The 17100-nt window shown below is 38.3% G+C and overlaps 1 protein-coding gene across 1 annotated transcript in view; it reads left to right on the top strand.

Annotated features, from left to right (window-relative positions):
* YAP1 (Yes-associated protein 1) overlaps positions 1-17100 on the top strand; it is a gene marked incomplete at its 5' end in the record, with an annotated part of 91056 nt that overhangs the window by 69240 nt on the left and 4716 nt on the right. Inside the window, 3 exons of the mRNA XM_009889405.1 lie at positions 279-460; positions 1981-2028; positions 12987-13117. Coding sequence (XP_009887707.1) covers positions 279-460; positions 1981-2028; positions 12987-13117 — 361 coding nt within the window. The remainder of the gene's footprint in view (positions 1-278; positions 461-1980; positions 2029-12986; positions 13118-17100) is intronic.

Genomic DNA, 17100 nt, shown 5'->3' with positions numbered 1-17100 from the left:
TCTGAATTTTCAGCAACTGACGCGTTTAACTGTTTTCAGAAGCTTTTAGAACAAGTATGTACTCTTAAACATGAGACTGTTGTGTTGATTTCACAGGAATAACACATGTGAGCATACATTTCACACTTTGAACGTCAGTGTAGCTTCATTTTTTGTACTGTCATGGCTTGTAATTTTATTTTATAAAATTTTTAATACATGCCTTCTAAGGATAATACTTTCCTTGCATGTATTTGTTTGAATTTCATTTTTAAATGTTTATTGTTTTGGTTTCTTAGCCATGAATCAACGAATCAGCCAAAGTGCTCCAGTGAAACAGCCACCCCCTCTGGCTCCTCAGAGTCCCCAAGGTGGTGTGATGGGTGGGAGTAGCTCCAATCAGCAACAACAGATGAGACTTCAGCAGCTACAGATGGAGAAGGAAAGGCTGAGACTGAAGCATCAAGAACTGCTTCGGCAGGTGAGGCCACAGGTTAGACACCTACTTCCACTATTTCTTTTGTATGTTTTGTTTTGTTTTGGCTAAGTTGTTGTATCAGTGAGGCTTAAAGACCGGTGACTGTACAAAAAGCTTTGAGATCTAAAAAGGTCTGAATTCATTCTGTTACCGATATCAGCTTAATAGTGAAAGTGTCTGACATACAGATTGAAGGATTTTGCTTTCCTCCCTCATTCCTCTCCCTAACAAAACTCTCTGAGAACAGGCTTCTTTACTATTAAGATGACATCATGCACTGTTGATCTGATGGGATATTCCTCTTGAGGATATCTTTCATATTCATGGAGTTCTGAGTCATGCAGAAAGATGAGAAGTTGGTTCCCACAACTGTTTTAGTTCTACCTTTTAAATGGAGCGAAGTCTTTCACTTTCAGAACCTGTCACAGTCTGTAGGATTTCAGAGTACTTTTAAAGTTTGTATAAGCTTAATTGAGGAGACACCTTGTTGCTAGAATCTTATCTGGTAAACAGTGGAGTGGAGCATGGAACAACTGAATCACTCGTGCTACATTTTGGACCTGTGGTTTTCTTATGCTGAAGAATTTCAAACTTCATAATTAGGCTGCAAGCTATTCCTTTCATTATTTTTCTACTCTATGAATATAGCTGTAGCAAATGTTCAAGTGTAGGACTGGACATTGGAATCTCTGGATTTTGAATTCGGGCTTGACTTCCACTTGACTTTAAGCCTTCTGCTTTGATTTTTCTATCTGAATGTTTTAAGAGTTACTGCCATCTGTGCTAGATACTGATGATATGCCTTGTTTTTTGACACTGTCAGAGAAAGCACTAATTGTTTCTTTGAGGAAAACCTTCCAAAATCTTACCCTGTTCCCTTTTCACTTTGGGTGATGGGCCTTGTATCAGTAGAGGATGATATCTTAATATCCTCAAAGACAGCTTTTCTCTTTCTTCATCACCTGCAGTATTCTGTCCTGGAATCTGATTCCCATTATCCCCTTTGTAGTCAAGGCCTGTTTTGTAGGAATCTTCAGCATCTCTTGGTGTAAGATGGGTCATCTTTATAGCCGTTACTTTTTATAGTGCTCTAGGTAAGAATACATTGCAAAGGTGGCATCAGGACTTTCTCTCTGCTTAAGCACCTGGGCTTCTGCTGTTCCTGCTTTGCTATTAATCCACCACCATTTTACCCTGTGCTAGCATGCTTCTAGGTAGGCCTTCTAATTGTCTTCTTGCCTCAGTTGTCATTGAGAACGTGACTAACTTTGGACCAGGTGACAGCCAGTTCCCTTCGTGTTGCTCTCCTTGGTCGTTAAGCTTATCTGTCAAATATGCATCCTTGGTAAATCTGTGAGTTTTGTTTCACTGTGTCATGATTTTCGTAGTTTCTTAACTCCCTTATCCTGTCTCATCTGGCCTGTCTTGGGGGCTTGATACTACAAGATGGTGTTTATAAGACAGCCTGCATAAGCAAACCATGCAGCTAAAGTAATTTTTATCCATCTTATTTTTACTCTTAGGCATTGCGGAATATCAATCCCAGCACAGCAAATTCTCCAAAACATCAGGTAGGCTCTTAACTGATGTTTCAGCATAATTAGAAAAATGAAAGCATTAAATTAGGCTAGCAGAGGAACTTTTTGCTATATAAAGGCATTCTAAAAAAGAGAAAAAAAACAACAAAAAAAATCCCAACAACAACCAAAAAAACCCAAGCTCTGCTGTACAGATTTTTGAACCACTTCTCTGATCACGACCCTAACGTTGTTTTTAAGAGTGCTGCATTACCACAACTTTATATCAATTTTTAAAAGCAAATGAGGAATTCATTGCACGTTTTTCTGCATTGAAAACAACCTTCTTGTTTAGCATTCTTGAGGATACTGCCGTTCCAGTCCTGATGTCATCAAGATGTGTATTTAAAGCAAACCTCTCATTATATCTAAGGTAGTAGTTTGTGACAAAATTTTAAGTACTGTTCATATGAATGTTCTTATCAGTTTGTTCAAACAGGTATGATCTTAAAGGAGGATATCTGTAATCAGTTAATAAAAATTCACTTGAAATATTTATGATTTTTAAGCGTGTACAGTGTAACAGAATTATTTAATAGATGAGACTAACAAAATAATTGCTATGGGGATATATGTAACTATTCCATTTTGCCATTTAACAGGCTTCTGCACAAATACATTTTCTGTATAGGAAGCAATAATTCTGAAAAGCCTCCCAAGCTCGGACCAAAAGAAAATTGGTCAAAATGTGAAGCATAATAAACAGTTTAATGCAGACTTCTTTTAGGCTCTTAAGAAGTTGAATATGGAATGAATCTCTGAGAGGGTGTATTTATGGATATATTCAGAGCACTTCTTGTTTGCTATTGCTAACAGTATTCTTAATCTACTGGTTCTTAAGACAATATTTATATTGGCTTGTATTGTACTTTGTTTTTCTAAGAAAAACACTATGTGCACCAGGCAAGAAAAACAGAATAAAAGAAAGTACCCTGTGTCTGGAAGCCATGAGTACTGATGAACCATTGCATTCTGAAGAGTATCACAAAATTTATACGTTACTAGTTCTCCCGAGAGGATCATCTTCAAAATAGAAACCTCAGACCTTAGAAACAGTACTGACACCCTGGAAAAATACTTTCTTGTTTAGCAATATCAGTGCAGCTCTAAAATGTAAGCATTTTAATTAAGATGTAATCATTTAATTCATTTACAGACCATTAACCACATAATGATCTCGTCTATCAATATTAGATCCTATTATGAAGGAGGATAAAAAAAATTCCTTGGGAATTGCTGGTATACAAGGGAATAAATGGAGAAGTACGGTTTTCCACACCAGTTGGAAACACCTTATCTTTTGCCACAATTAGGTCATTCAGAAGGGATGTTTTCCTTACTGAATGCCAAAAGTGTATGAAGCCCTGTCATACAATTGTTTGCTCTTCCACATTAACTTCTTCCTGTTGCCAGCTCAGAAATATGCAGCAAATGGAGAACTTTGGGATCAGTTTCATACCCAATAGGATCAGATTTTTGGAACTTCTTGAAATTCTGGCTTAAAACCCTAAAAAGCTGAAGAAGCACAAAGGGACCTTATTGATAGTCCATTACATGTACATGCGGTGGTCATTCTGCTTTGTTTGGAATGGGAACTGATGAAAGGATTTATGCAAAAATCAGGATTCCAGTTACATTTCGACTGGCTTTGTAACAGACTCACCTGCCTGGGATCAGTTGTATTAGTTTGTACTTGCTAAAGAGTTGAGCTGTGTTTGAGTGATCTGGTGGATAGAAAAGTAGGCAATCCTGTCAACTTAAAAGTTCTATAATACTAGATTATTCATGTTGTATCATCTAAATGTATTTTCTGTGTTTTCATGTATCCCTTCAGAAATGTAGTGAGCAGCCACATGTGGAAGAAGGTGATTTAGAGAACTGTATCTGGAAATTGTCTAAATGCTTCTTGAGGCCTTGTACTATAAAGGCAAACGTTGACTGTCTTCTCCAGTGATGCTGTGATTGAAGTCCCACTCTGTACATCCTGTCAGGTCATAGTCAAGCTAGTGAATCTGTGAAAAATCTCTAGAAAGAATGAACATTTCTTCGGTCAACTTTTCCTTTTTGAGAGATCCTTTCTTTACTTTATGAATAAAATTATTGTAGCTTAGAGGAATTATCTGCTTTCATGACGATAAAGCTGTGCTTGGGGGAAGAATAATAGCTGCTCTTGCTAAATTTTAGATGTTCTTTTAAGGAATACTGAAAACAAAATCTTCAAATGTTCTGTGCTCCTAATTCTGGGAAGAAAGTCTGTTTTAGAGGATTCTCAAGGTCTTCCTTTTGTAAAGAAATTATACTACACCAGCATTCTTGAAGCTTGCTTCTAATGAAGTATCTCTTTTATACGGATAAAAAAATCCTGAGAAATGTTCCTTTACTTGTAACTGGGTCTCTAAGCTTTCCTTAATTAAAGAATCAAGTAAGTTGAAAGGGACTGTCTAGTCCAACATCCTGCATCCAGCCCAACCTCCTCTTCCTTCTTGACATTTTTGTCCACAACCTGGATACAGTGCCACGATTGTATTGATATCTTTGGTCAGGTTTTTCTTTGGTCAGGTTTTTCTGATACTGGATGAACATTGTGTCCTTGCCAGTTTTTATTGCTTTGCCCTAATACTGTAGGTAGTATCCTGTAGTGACACTAACACTCTCAAGGTGTTACATATGGAGGCCTTGGCACTTAAATACCTCCTGGAAGGATTAAACAATTGCTCAGCTTAATCTTTTGTAATAAGTACTGTAAAAGACTCTTTTTGTTTGAGGATGTATTTTATTGTAATTCTAAAAATGTTGAAGTCAAAGGTATTTGAAGCAAAAATTATAACTTCCATATTTACTGTGCATAAACAAGAGCTATTGATACATCCAGGGAATTTGAGAACACCGAGCATCTGACCAGTTACTTATGCTCATCATCATCAATTGTCTGTGAACACCTTAAAGATGCCTACCTGTCTTAGGTGAGAGACTGGGAGACTTGACTTTCTCTCCATCCTCGGTAGCTCTCCTTCCATTTTCCTGCAATTAACATCCGGTTTTCAACCACGTTTCACCTAAGTAGCTGTCAGTCAACTTTTATATAAATCATAAAATTGGCTAGATGTTAGGTAACAGATTTCTTGCCTTCCAGTATACGATGGAAAGAGATAGAGGCAAATAATGTTGAGGAACTGATGGTGTTATTCTTGGATGTTGTGCAGACTACTTTCTTGTGCTAGGACGGGAAGATTTCTTACTCGTTTCCTGCTAATATTAGGGTATTCGCTAGTAAGATCAGCATACTACAGAGCTGTTTTCATGATAGGCTCTTCTTTCTTGGCAGTTCTGCATACCTGGAATGTGCTCTCTCTTTATTGTCTCCATTCTTTTGTCCTTATTTTATGAAGTACCTCTCATATTCTCTGTCCTATTGCACCAGTAAGGAAGGCATCATTAAAAACAAATGCAATCTGGAATTCTGTACTCTTGAACTTCCATGATGTTAGTGAAGCTGGAAGTTTTACTGAGAACTAAGGGTTTGGGGTTTTTTTTCTCTTCCCTGTAATATGTCTTTAAATAGCAACTTGTTATTGAACTTGTGTTCAAATCTTAGTGGAAATGGCGGGCAATAGTTACTTTAGTTTCTTAGTGAATCCCAAGCAATGTTGTCCCGTGAATCTCATTTCCCATTCTTCTGTGTATTATCTGAAGCTGACCTAGATTAACAAAAAAATTACTTGTCTTGGTTTCATCAAGGGTGTTTGGTGGGTCGCTTGGTGTTGGGTTTTTGGTTGTTGTTTTTTGTCGTTGTTGTTTTTTAAGCAGAGATAAGGTACTGAAGCCGGCTATTTGGTCTTTGAACATGGCTTTCTTGACCAGTGAAGGTATGACCACTGGCATACAGAAACATTTTTTGAAAATTACGTTTATAAGATGCAGGAAGAAAATAACAAGTCACGTGCAGCAAATTCATCTCTGTATTGTGTCCCTTGGTTTTAATTTGCCTGATTGCTTGATATTTGGTAGGGAAAACAGGCTGTGATATGCCTTATTATGAAGACATCCATTATGTGAAAGGTTTTGAGGAGAGCTAGCTAAGACTCAGTGGATAATCTTTGCGTCAAAGTTTTTTTCCCCATTTGAAATTTTTGCTTCTGATTGAATTTTTTTTAGTCAATATATACCTGAAACTTCAGGTATATATTGAAGCATTGTATCCCTCTTTTTTTTTTGTATTTTACTCACTTGATACCTCTTTTTACTAATACTAAGGTTTGATTTGTCCCTCGTGGCTTACATTTTCTGTTAGATGTTTGTTTTGTGCAAAGAACAGAAATTGTTACTGATTTCTTACTCTGCAAAATCAATTAAAAATATCACTGGAGCTCTGTCACACAGATAAGGGAGCTGAACAGCATGTACAATATTGTAAGTAACTTAAAGATTTCGAGTGGGCAGAAACCAACTTTGTATGCGTTAATCTCAATTGTCATTAAACTGTTGATATGTTATTGTTAGCATGAATATTTTACTTCATCAGGTAACAAACTGTTCTTATTCACTGGACTACCTTGCAAAACTCTTTGTAATTAATGAACTGACTTTTTTAGTCTATGGCAGTAAATTCAGCGTGTAATAACAAGTTGTAGCATATTGCCTCTATATAGGCATCTTTTCTAGAGAAAAGAAGATTGAGGGGGGATCTTATTAATACATACAAATACTTAATGGGAGGATGCCAGGGGGATGGGAGTAGTCTTTTTTCAGTGGCGCCCAGTGATAGGACGAGGGGTAATGGGCATAAACTTGAACATAGGAAGTTCCATCTTAACATGAGAAGGAACTTCTTTACTTTGAGGGTAGTGGAGCACTGGCACAGGCTGCCCAGAGAGGTGTTGGATGCTCCCACTCTGGAGACATTCAAAACCCGCCTGGACGCCGTCCTGTGCAACCTGTTGTAGGTGACCCTGCTCTGGCAGGGGGGTTGGACTAGATGATCTCCAGAGGTCCCTTCCAACCCTGACCATTCTGTGATTCTGTGATCTGTTTCTAGGAAAGCAGCCGTATTTGAGGTAGCTAAAGGTTAGTTCAGATAATCTGTCAAGTACCCATCATTTAGTCTGCATCAGTTTCACAGAGCTTTGTTATAGTGTACCAGGAGGCTCACAGGTAAGGCAGCACACCTGTGCAGTGCCATGACTTTAGAAATTAACTCAGAAGAAGACTTAACCAGCTGTCTAGAACCATCCTAAACTGGGGCTGAAGACTGCAGCTGGAGAGTTGTGTGATAATTTTAAAGCAAAATATTTGCTTCGTAATAAAATGACTTCTGAGATTTCTGGTACACATGCTCTGGCAAACTGAACTGCAGCAGTTTAAGACATTAACTCAGCTGTCTGCCAGAGATTGCCTTAATAATAAGGCAGCAGAACAGGATATGTCTAACATTGTTTTTTCATAATCTAGTAGCTGAAGCATTGGTGCGGCTACAGGTGTAGATGCACAGGGATTAAGAGATCAAGGCACACATCTTCTTCTGCCATGACTAACAAACTCTGCTTCTTCTAAACACTGTTAAATAAAACGGAAAGTTTTGTCAAAGCATCAAAAATTTCAGCTTGGAGTTGGATGTCCTGTAGAAATCATGGAGATGTTCCTTGACCTAATTATTACTTAAGTCTTTAGTATTGCTGATGAGCAGTACACTAAGGTACTACTTTAAAGACTGCCTAGCAAATGCAAACATAATTGGACATAAATGGGCAAGCATTATTGAAAGGGTGTGGCTGCATTTGAGGGGGTAAGTGTATGTTGGCTGCCATCAAAATATACAAAATGTGGGGTTCAGCTAGTTTTACTGCAAAAGCTACATTGCTGTTGTTCAGCCATCTTGGGATCTATCGCTCTAAATGTTCTTCGGCTTGTGAAATAGTATAGCTTCATTCCTTATTGAAAACTATAGATCTAAGTGAAACTTTGTTTGTGTGGCAAGAGCTGTACAATTTGAGTTTCTCACTCTCTGGGAAGCATCAATAGCTAGAAGTTACACAGTAGGAAAGATACTTGTATTACATGACTAACTTGAAAATTCAGAAGCTCTGATTCCACTTGCAGTACCTAAGTTTTACAGGTTACCAAAATAATTTTATTGCTTGCTTGTAAATGTAGATCTTTATGGATAAATACCCTGTCTGAAAGTCTATAGAGTAAATCATCTCTGCACTCATTGCCGTTGTCTGTTTTTTATGCCCCTACTTGCTTCAGGAATCACTTTGTGTCTGTATAGGAGTTGTAGTTCACTGGAATGGGTTTCCTGGAGCCACTGGTGCTGCTTGCAGTTGCAAAACTTAATCACAGAAGTGCTGCTAAAGCGATCGGTCAGCAGAAGATAGGAGCCATGTTGACCTGAGTACGAGATGGCCATGAATAACAGCTTTTGCTAGAAGCAAACAAAAATTTGTTTGTTCTGCATGGCCTTTGTGACTGCTGGCTCCTGCTGAGACCTACCTGCCTTACTGGTGCCCTGGCATGGCTCAGCTGGGCAGGGGCAGTCCTGGAGCCACGGGCAGATGGACAGCAGGAGGAGTGTGAAGCAGTGGCACAGCAAAAAGGCTGTAAAACCAGACAAGAAGCCAGACTTTATTTACAAATGTCTATTCCAATTTATGGTGCCTTATCTGTGCTTACAATGCTCTACGTAGCATTGAGTTCTTTGCCAAGTGTATACGATACAATTAATTATCACTCTATCAGTATCACCTCTTAAATTAATTTTTCTGTTTTTCACGATTGCAACACTGAATGATTTATGTTTCCCCCTTACTCTTCACTAATTGCATAACTCTTCATTACTGAATTCATTTGTCTTCATCTGTCCATGTGTTTTCCCTGTTTCTTTTGTACGTGTGCTGTAACTTTGTGGCCCTCAAACAAGAACGGAAATACTTAGTCTGAAGAAATAACTGGTGCTGTAAGTCTGCCCATAAGCGTCACTGTCTTCTCCTTCCCCTAACGCTTCTCTCCCATCCCAATGAAGCCTGTGGATCGTTGGATAGTTGAGCAGTGTTTGAGGGCAGAAATATTACAGTTGGCCCTTTTAAAGTAAATTTACCAAAAAACCCCAATTATAAGGATATATCAATTCAAGTTGAGTAGCATATCATATGTTTAATACAGGAGGAATATGATCTGGGAGTTGCACGAAGGGAGCCTTTTACCTTTCCTCAAAAGCACAATGAAGATAAAAATAAAAATGCGCTGGAAAGAGTAATTTTATAAAGTTAATTTGGACATTGTGTGAATGACCTGCAACTTCATGTAAAACTTAATCTGTATGCAATTTATGAACAAAAAATGGATCAGGTCAGCCAGATAAATTATACAATGCTGACCTTGTTTTTAAAATTAATTTGCTTAAGGAGATGACAGATCATTTTGGTCTTTATGTAATAACCAAAATTCAGCTCTTGTGTTAACAAGAGGAATGCTAAGCTTTTATTTTCCCAGAGGTACTTAAAAAAAAATTTTGTCATACTTAGAGAAATAAGATGAGATCAAGTTATAGAAATCTAAGCCAGGATTTTGTCATGGTTTTATTTTTGCCTCCAGACTTTAAGTACTTCTAATAAAGGATATATTTTAAAGCATGAACTAAAAGCCTGGAGTTCACATTGCTCTGTTTGGAACTGGGATAGGCTTGTACATTCCCATACATTTTTTTGAGTATCAAAACCATAACTTTGTTAATTGAAAATCGGTTTCATAAATTTATAAAAAGACCATTCTTCAGGCAACACAACTTTAGCTTCCATTACATGCACCTTTTAGGAAAAGGAGTCTTAATACACTCTTTGGGGTTTGTAGAAAACTTTTCTTATCTTACAGAATCATTAAAAACTGCTTTGTGTTTGTTTCTGAATAGCTCGTCTTTTTTGGTAATTCCTTTCTCTTTCAGACTCCCAGATTGACATAAATTTATTACTTGAATGCGTAATGGAATAAAATTCTTTATAGGGGGAAGTGCTGCAGTTCTGCCTCCTGAATAAGTAGCAGTAATGATACTTATAAATAGTGAAAAGTAATTGTAGCTTTGCACTTTCAGCCCTGTTGTTGTTGAAACAAGGACAAAAGTAGTACTAATATTTAAAATACTTATTTCACTACGTTTTACGTGCCAAAGAATAGGCAAAATATAGTTCTCTCCCCTGTTCTACTACATCTCTTTTTAGTGGGCCTTCAGTGAAATGGGATTTTTCTTTTCTAGCTGGCTAGTGTCTGAGCTGCATTAATTTTTACCATACTTTTTAAGTTCATATATTGATGAAACTTCAATCTCTCCTGCCTTTTAAGGATTTAGAAAATACAAAGGTTACTTTCCCATTTTTCCAAATTGCTTATTCCTTTGTAATGACTTTATTTCTTAAGATACAGAAAAGAAATTTGTGGGTTTTTTCTTTCCTGATGTCAGTAGCTCTTGAAATGGGGACCTCCATGAATTTTTCTTCTTTCTGTCGGGTTTGTTTTTTCGTGGTGTTGGGTGTTTTGCCTTTTTTTTTCTGCGTGTTTTTGTTTTGTGTGGTTGGGTTTTTCTTTGTTTTTTTTTGTTTGGTTGGTTTGGTTTAGTTTGGTTTTAAACTATTGCATCAGGAGGCAGTGCTGATAAAGACCAGGCCTACCACACAATGAGATGTAATGTCATTTTAGTGCTTTGTGTACGGAAATGACTCTGCTGGTTTTGCTTTGTCATCACTCTTTGGGACACTGGTGTGTGATTAAGCTTCTTCCGCAGGCTGCTGCGCTTTTGGCGCCGCCTCTTCATCCTACTCAGGGACTGCAGCCCAAGGAAATAAAAATGCAATGCATAGATCAAAGCAAGATGGAAGGGGAAAAGGACAGAGCATTCTTGCCAGGGCCAGGTAGTTGTAGCTACGTAAGAGCTACGCTCACTGATTGACAACTCTGCTGTCACAGTGGAGAAGGAAGGAACGTGTGCTGTACTGCAGGTATGAACCCAAGGCTGAAAAGATTCTAGAGGCAGTGGTGCAAAATCGAGTTTGTTTGTTTGTTAGTTAAAAGTAGCTACATCACATGAAGGCATTTTCTCAGAGAAGGGAAGGCTCAGGTGACATTTGGGAGAATTCTGGTCTCCAGAGGAAGGGCATAAGGACTGTGATGTGAGGGAGCAGTTTGTGAGCCATCTCTGGGATGGCTGCTCTAAGACCTTCTGCCTTCTTCAGATCACCATTTGGGAAGCATTTCAGGAAAGAAAACCTTTTCTTCTTTTTTTTTTTTTTTTTTTTTTTTAATGAATTGAGTCCACCTGTATCTCAACCTTCTTGTGTCAAGGCTGATGTGACTGATAGAAGTTTATAAAGTTAGCTGTGAAGTAAGACCTCACTATATAGTCTTTGTGCTTGGTTTTATTACATAAGCAAATGAAAATCATATGGATAAGCCTATAGAAATGATTAAAAAGTGCCTAACATCCTGTGATCTGAAAATGAGGAGAAGGTGTATTATTACTATTTATTAGAACAGTGGCCAAGTAAGTGGTGGTGAGCAGAGGACTGGATTTCCTTGGAGTAGGCAATTGGATGTGACGAACACAAAAACCAATGGTATGTTTGTACGCTTTCTGCCAAGGTTTAATCAACTGGAGTGAGAAAACCTTCTAGTACAAGACATGAAACTTGGTATTAAAGGAATATGTAGAATAATAATCCACAGGAATGGGAGTGAAGCATATGCACATTAGAAAAGGAAAAAATCCCAGGTGGTAGGTAAACATTCAATATTTGGTACAATCTGCTGGAAAATAAAATAACCTTAGACTTTTTAAAAAAGAAATCACTTTGAAGAAGAATTGGAGAAAAAATATTTTTATATATTAAAAGTCTACAGTAGTCTTCAGGCTATAATTGAGAAGGGATTACGACCTCTCCTTTTACAAGTGAGAAATACTGAGTATTGTCAAGACTGACAAGATTGCTTTTGCCTGAGATTAGCTTCCCAGACACAGCCTGGAAATCACATACTACTAATAATGGTAACAAGATAGTCAATAAATTTCTCTACCCGTCTCTACGTTAACAAAGCACAGACTTGGTGAGCCGTTGATGATGTTTAGGAGAGCTCCTTGAAGAAAATTATTGTATTTTTCACATGTGTAATTCATGGATTACCTGTTTAAAAAGGGATGGGGGGGGCACTGGAAATTACATCAAATGCAACTTATCTCAACCCACCTTTAATTTTGTGTATTTTATGTTAAAACTGACTTTCATTAAATAGTAATGACAGCCTTTGGGAATGGATTGATTCAAGTTGGCGCACAGTCAGATGTGTAAAAGTATATAGCTAATCTAGGTGTCTAACTTCAGAAGTGCAGTGTCTTTGTTTTACTAAGAGATTGCTAGGGATTTGAAGAGCTTACGTATGGGACAAATCACTGTTATGATCAATCAGAAATTTCAAAATGCATGCCTCAAACAGGAGGAGTGAATGGAAACTTGGTAGGGAAACGCTTTAAACTTCTCTGAAGGAAATAAGCAAGGTAAAAGGGAAACCAGGGACTAAATCAGAACTTAAGAGAAATGGGGGGAAAAAATGCAAGTCAGCAGAGCTAGACAGATGTATCTTAGGGGTCAGATAGACAGTGTTAACATTTTTTCTTTTTTGTTTGGATCTTAAGAATAGACTTAGCAAAAGATACTGAGAGAGATGCAGATATTTGTATCCATAAACATGTTTGCAGTGAAGTCTCTGTAATGCTGCACTTGACTGGTGGAACTTTCATTATCACTGAGGCCAGTAAAAATTCTTGCTTTGTCTTCAGAAACTTAATTTCATCTAAATCTTGTAACTGGAAACAGTAAAGCACTGATTACCTATAAGGTCATATGTTTATGCATCTGAAAAGTGTATTCAAATGCCTAATGTGATCTTTCTTTCTGCCCTTCCCCCTGTTCTAGGAATTGGCTCTCCGTAGCCAGCTTCCAACAATGGAACAAGACGGTGGATCTCAAAATCCTGTGTCATCTCCTGGAATGTCTCAGGAACTGAGAACAATGACTACAAATAGTTCTGATCCCTTTCTTAACAGGTTTGTAGGAGTAGCTGCTAGAGGGGAAAAAAATTGATTTAAAATTCTGTTTAGTACATGTAATAGTTTATTTTGAACATCTGTCTGTGCCAAAAACCACAGCTGTAAATGAATCTTTCCTTAAATGGCAAGTCTAGTAAAAGTTGAGGATTAAAAGCTGTCTCCTGTGGGAGGAAGTAGTCTGTTCAGACTTGTAGGAAGGTTTTTTATTCAAAGTCGTAACATGTTTGCCTCCGCATAATCTGTTGACTAACAGTCATTTCAAATTACTGACTCAGAAGAATTTGTGAATAGCTTGCTATGAGATCAAATGAACTGTGAGGCACATTTAGGACTACACCTTGAGGTTCATTTCAAGGTTTCTCCATTCACCCCTTCCCTCCACATCAGGTATTTAATTTAACATTATTTTTACTCTGTTAATGTTAGGTCTGCAAGTAGTGGCATGTTTCATTTTAAATGCTGTATTATTTTGAAGTGGGTCTTTTTTAATTCAAGATTTAGAATTTTACAGTATAGACTAGTCTTTTTCATATAATTTTTTCCTTAATCCCTCTGAGTTGAAGTGTTTGTTTTGTTGGAAATACTGTTCTAATTACAGCTTGTGAATGCTTCATACTAACTGTTACAACTTTGGAGAAACTGCTGCAGCATGAGAACTCGTATCTGTATTTTTTCCTTAGCATGCTGGAAAGAAAAGATGAAAATGGTAGAACAGTCAGATCTCCAAGCCACATAAACTTTTAATCAATGGACTAAAAATCTACTAACTTTCAGCAGTATCACGTAGTTGATCTTAAGTTGGAGTAGTTAATTTTGTAGTTCTTCATTGGACTGTGTTTTGTCGGCATTCTAAACTGATATCAACTCGGTATCCCCTACCATAAAAGAGAAGAAATATGTATTCTATCAGAGTTAATCACTACTTTTCTGCATTACCTAAAAATTTTAACCTAACTTTAGGATGCTTACTATCAGTGCTCATGAAGTATAGCAACGTGCTCGTCCTTCTCTTTAATGGTGCATTATTATACTCCTGGAAAATCCCATAAAACTCATCTTGATTCTTTCAATGTAAGTCTTAACTTCAACGGTTTTTGCCACCAATACAGTTTCAAACCTGCTCATAAGGTGAGAAGTTCACATCATGATACAACTGGCATGATTTTGGAGTAGGGCAGGCTTAAATTTTAGATTAGAAGCCGTAATTTTAGATACTGAAAACTTAAAATCTTTTTAAACCTTTGCTGCAATTATAAATCCCTTCCTATGTTCTTTTAAACATCTTAATGTTGTTGATATCTCACACTTGGGTTCTTCATCCCTGAAGATGTACTGTCATTGTATGTAACTTTTCTGGTTATTGATATTCCATCAGCTTAGCTTAAGTTTGTTTCATTTTCTGCCTTTTCCAGGAGACTTTTCTGTCATTCATATACTCTGTCCTCACTGTAATTCTTAAAATCAGTAAAGTTCAGTGGAGATGGTGCAAGAACATGCTCTCCATCTTGCCAGTGAGATCTGTTGTGATTCATATAATTTAGGTTTATGTAAATAACATCTGTTGCTCTTAAGCTTTTTCTCCTGCTGCATGAAGTATTGTCTGTGTTACTGTTGTGTGTGCTACTGTGAGAGCGGGAGAAGAGTTTCTGTCTCAAGGTACACAGTGCTTTGTATATATTGGTGAAAACCAATTTAAAAAAAAAAAGGGGGTCTTGCACACGGAGAATAATAGTGTTGTTTTGTTATTAAACTCCCTAAGGAAGTAAGCGGTATTTCCAAGTTTTGGTTAAGCCCTTCAGGAAGACTTATCTCCTACACAGACAAATCTGATTAGGAAACTTCATATTTTTGGTTAGAGGGAAGGATAGTCCTCCATGGAATTCATCCTGGGATCTGGTGTGAGCCTGAACTGTACTGGCCTTGTCCCAAGGAATAAAAAGGACAAGAAACCTTAAAACTGACCTGCTCTTCTGTGAGAAGCCTCTGTAGATAGATGACGGCCTTCATGTGTTACAGTAACATACTAGCTTGAATTTCTGGAAGGCTGTTGCCATCATACATTGAGCCCAGGTATATTTTGAAATTTATTCTTGAATGATGCAGAATCCTCACATCTTCAAAACCTGTTTTCTGACCTGAAAGAAATGCATCTTCAGGTTTCAAATGGCCATGGCAGTGGACTAATGCAGTTTATCCGTTGTGAGTTTACACATATGAAATATAAAATTACCTTTAATTAGAAACAGGAAAAAAGCAAGAAAGGGCAAATTAACATTGTTTTTGGCAGGTTGATAATTAGCAAGGACTGTTTACTGTAAAATGCATAAAGATACTACTTGCATGGTTGCAAATATGCTTAACTGGGTTTGTTTGCTGTTTTTTTTTTCCTGGCCTTTCCGTTACTCGACACAAAATACTAAAAATCTGTACCTGACTTGAGTTCAGAATATCTTAATCTGCATATTGGTCTGAGAATTGTCCCCTTCTAGGTAATTTTATGTCCATCACTGCACTTAATTCTGTCATATGGGTAGGGAAAGGGATTTTAAAAAAGGACATTTGTGGATGTGCATTGCTGTCTCTGAATTAGATACAGCAGTACAATAGTTCTGCCCTAAAGATCTCCTTGATGTCCCTTATATTAAAGTTCAGACTTAGAGAAATGCTTCTTAGAATCATAGAATGGTTTAGGGTGGAAGGGACCTTGAAGATCATCGAGTTCCAACCCCCCTGCCATAGACAGGGACACCTCCCACTAGATCAGGTTGCCCAAGGCCACGTCCAGCCTGGCCTTGAACACCTCCAGGGATGGGGCCTCAACAACCTCTCTGGGCAACCTGTGCCAGTGCCTTACCACCCTGAAAGTGAAAAGCTTCTTCCTAATGTTTAATCTAAACCTGCCTTCTTCCAGTTTATAGCCATTCCCCCTTGTCCGAGTAAAAAGTCCTTCCCCATCTCTCCCCCTTTAGGTACTGGAACTTTAGGTTCTATCTTTATGGGGTGTGTATATATAAGGGATGCCATCATGAAGTTTAGCAAGGCCAAGTGCAAGGTCCCACAGGTGGGTCAGGGAAATCCCAAGCTCAAATACAGGCTCACTGGAGAATGAATTGAGAACAGCCCTGGTGGCAAGGACTTGGGGATATTAGTGGATGAGAAGCTCAACATGAGCTGGCAATGTGCGCTCACAGCCCAGAAGGCCAACTGTATCCTGGGCTGCATCAAAAGAAGCGTGGCCAGCAGGTCAAGGGAGGTGATTCTGCCCCTCTGCTCCGCTCTTATGAGACCCCACCTGGAATATTGCATCCAGCTCTGGAGCCCTCAACATGAGAAAGATATGGAGCTGTTGGAGCAAGTCCAGAGGAGGGCCACGAAGATGATCCGAGGGCTGGAGCACTATGAAGACAGGCTGAGAGAGTTGAGGTTGTTCAGCCTGGAGAAGAGAAGGCTCTGGGGACACCTTACAGCAGCCTTCCAGTATCTCAAGGAGGCCTACAGGAAAGATGAGGAGGTACTTTTTTACAAGGGCATGTAGTGATAGGACGAGGTGTAATGACTTCAAACTGGAAGAGGGTAGATTTAGTATAGATATTAGGAAGAAATTTTTCACTTTGAGGGTGGTGAGGCACTCGAATAAATTGCCCAGGGAAGTTGTGGGTGCCCCATCCCTGGAGGTGTTCAAGGCCAGGCTGGATGGGGCTTTGAGCAACCTGGTGTAGTGGGTGGTGTCCCTGCCCGTGGCAGGGGGGTTGGAACGAGATGATCTTCAAGGTCCCTTCCAACCTTAACTGTTATATGGTTCTATATAAGTTCCTGGCGAGACAATCCTCCTAATTTGATGTACCAAAGTTGGATATCCAAAGTTTAGGCAGTTGAGTAATTTCCACTGCCTATGTAATCAGAACATCCAAAAAATCTTAGAAATTAATTGCTACATTGGAGCAATTTGAGAAAATGCACAGTAGTGTGTTTTATTTATG

Source organism: Charadrius vociferus, unplaced genomic scaffold (assembly GCF_000708025.1).
Source record: "Charadrius vociferus isolate BGI_N301 unplaced genomic scaffold, ASM70802v2 scaffold87, whole genome shotgun sequence".
Lineage (NCBI taxonomy): Eukaryota > Metazoa > Chordata > Aves > Charadriiformes > Charadriidae > Charadrius > Charadrius vociferus.
The sequence above is the reverse complement of the archived record's forward strand: the minus strand, read 5'-3'. Positions and strand labels throughout refer to the sequence as shown.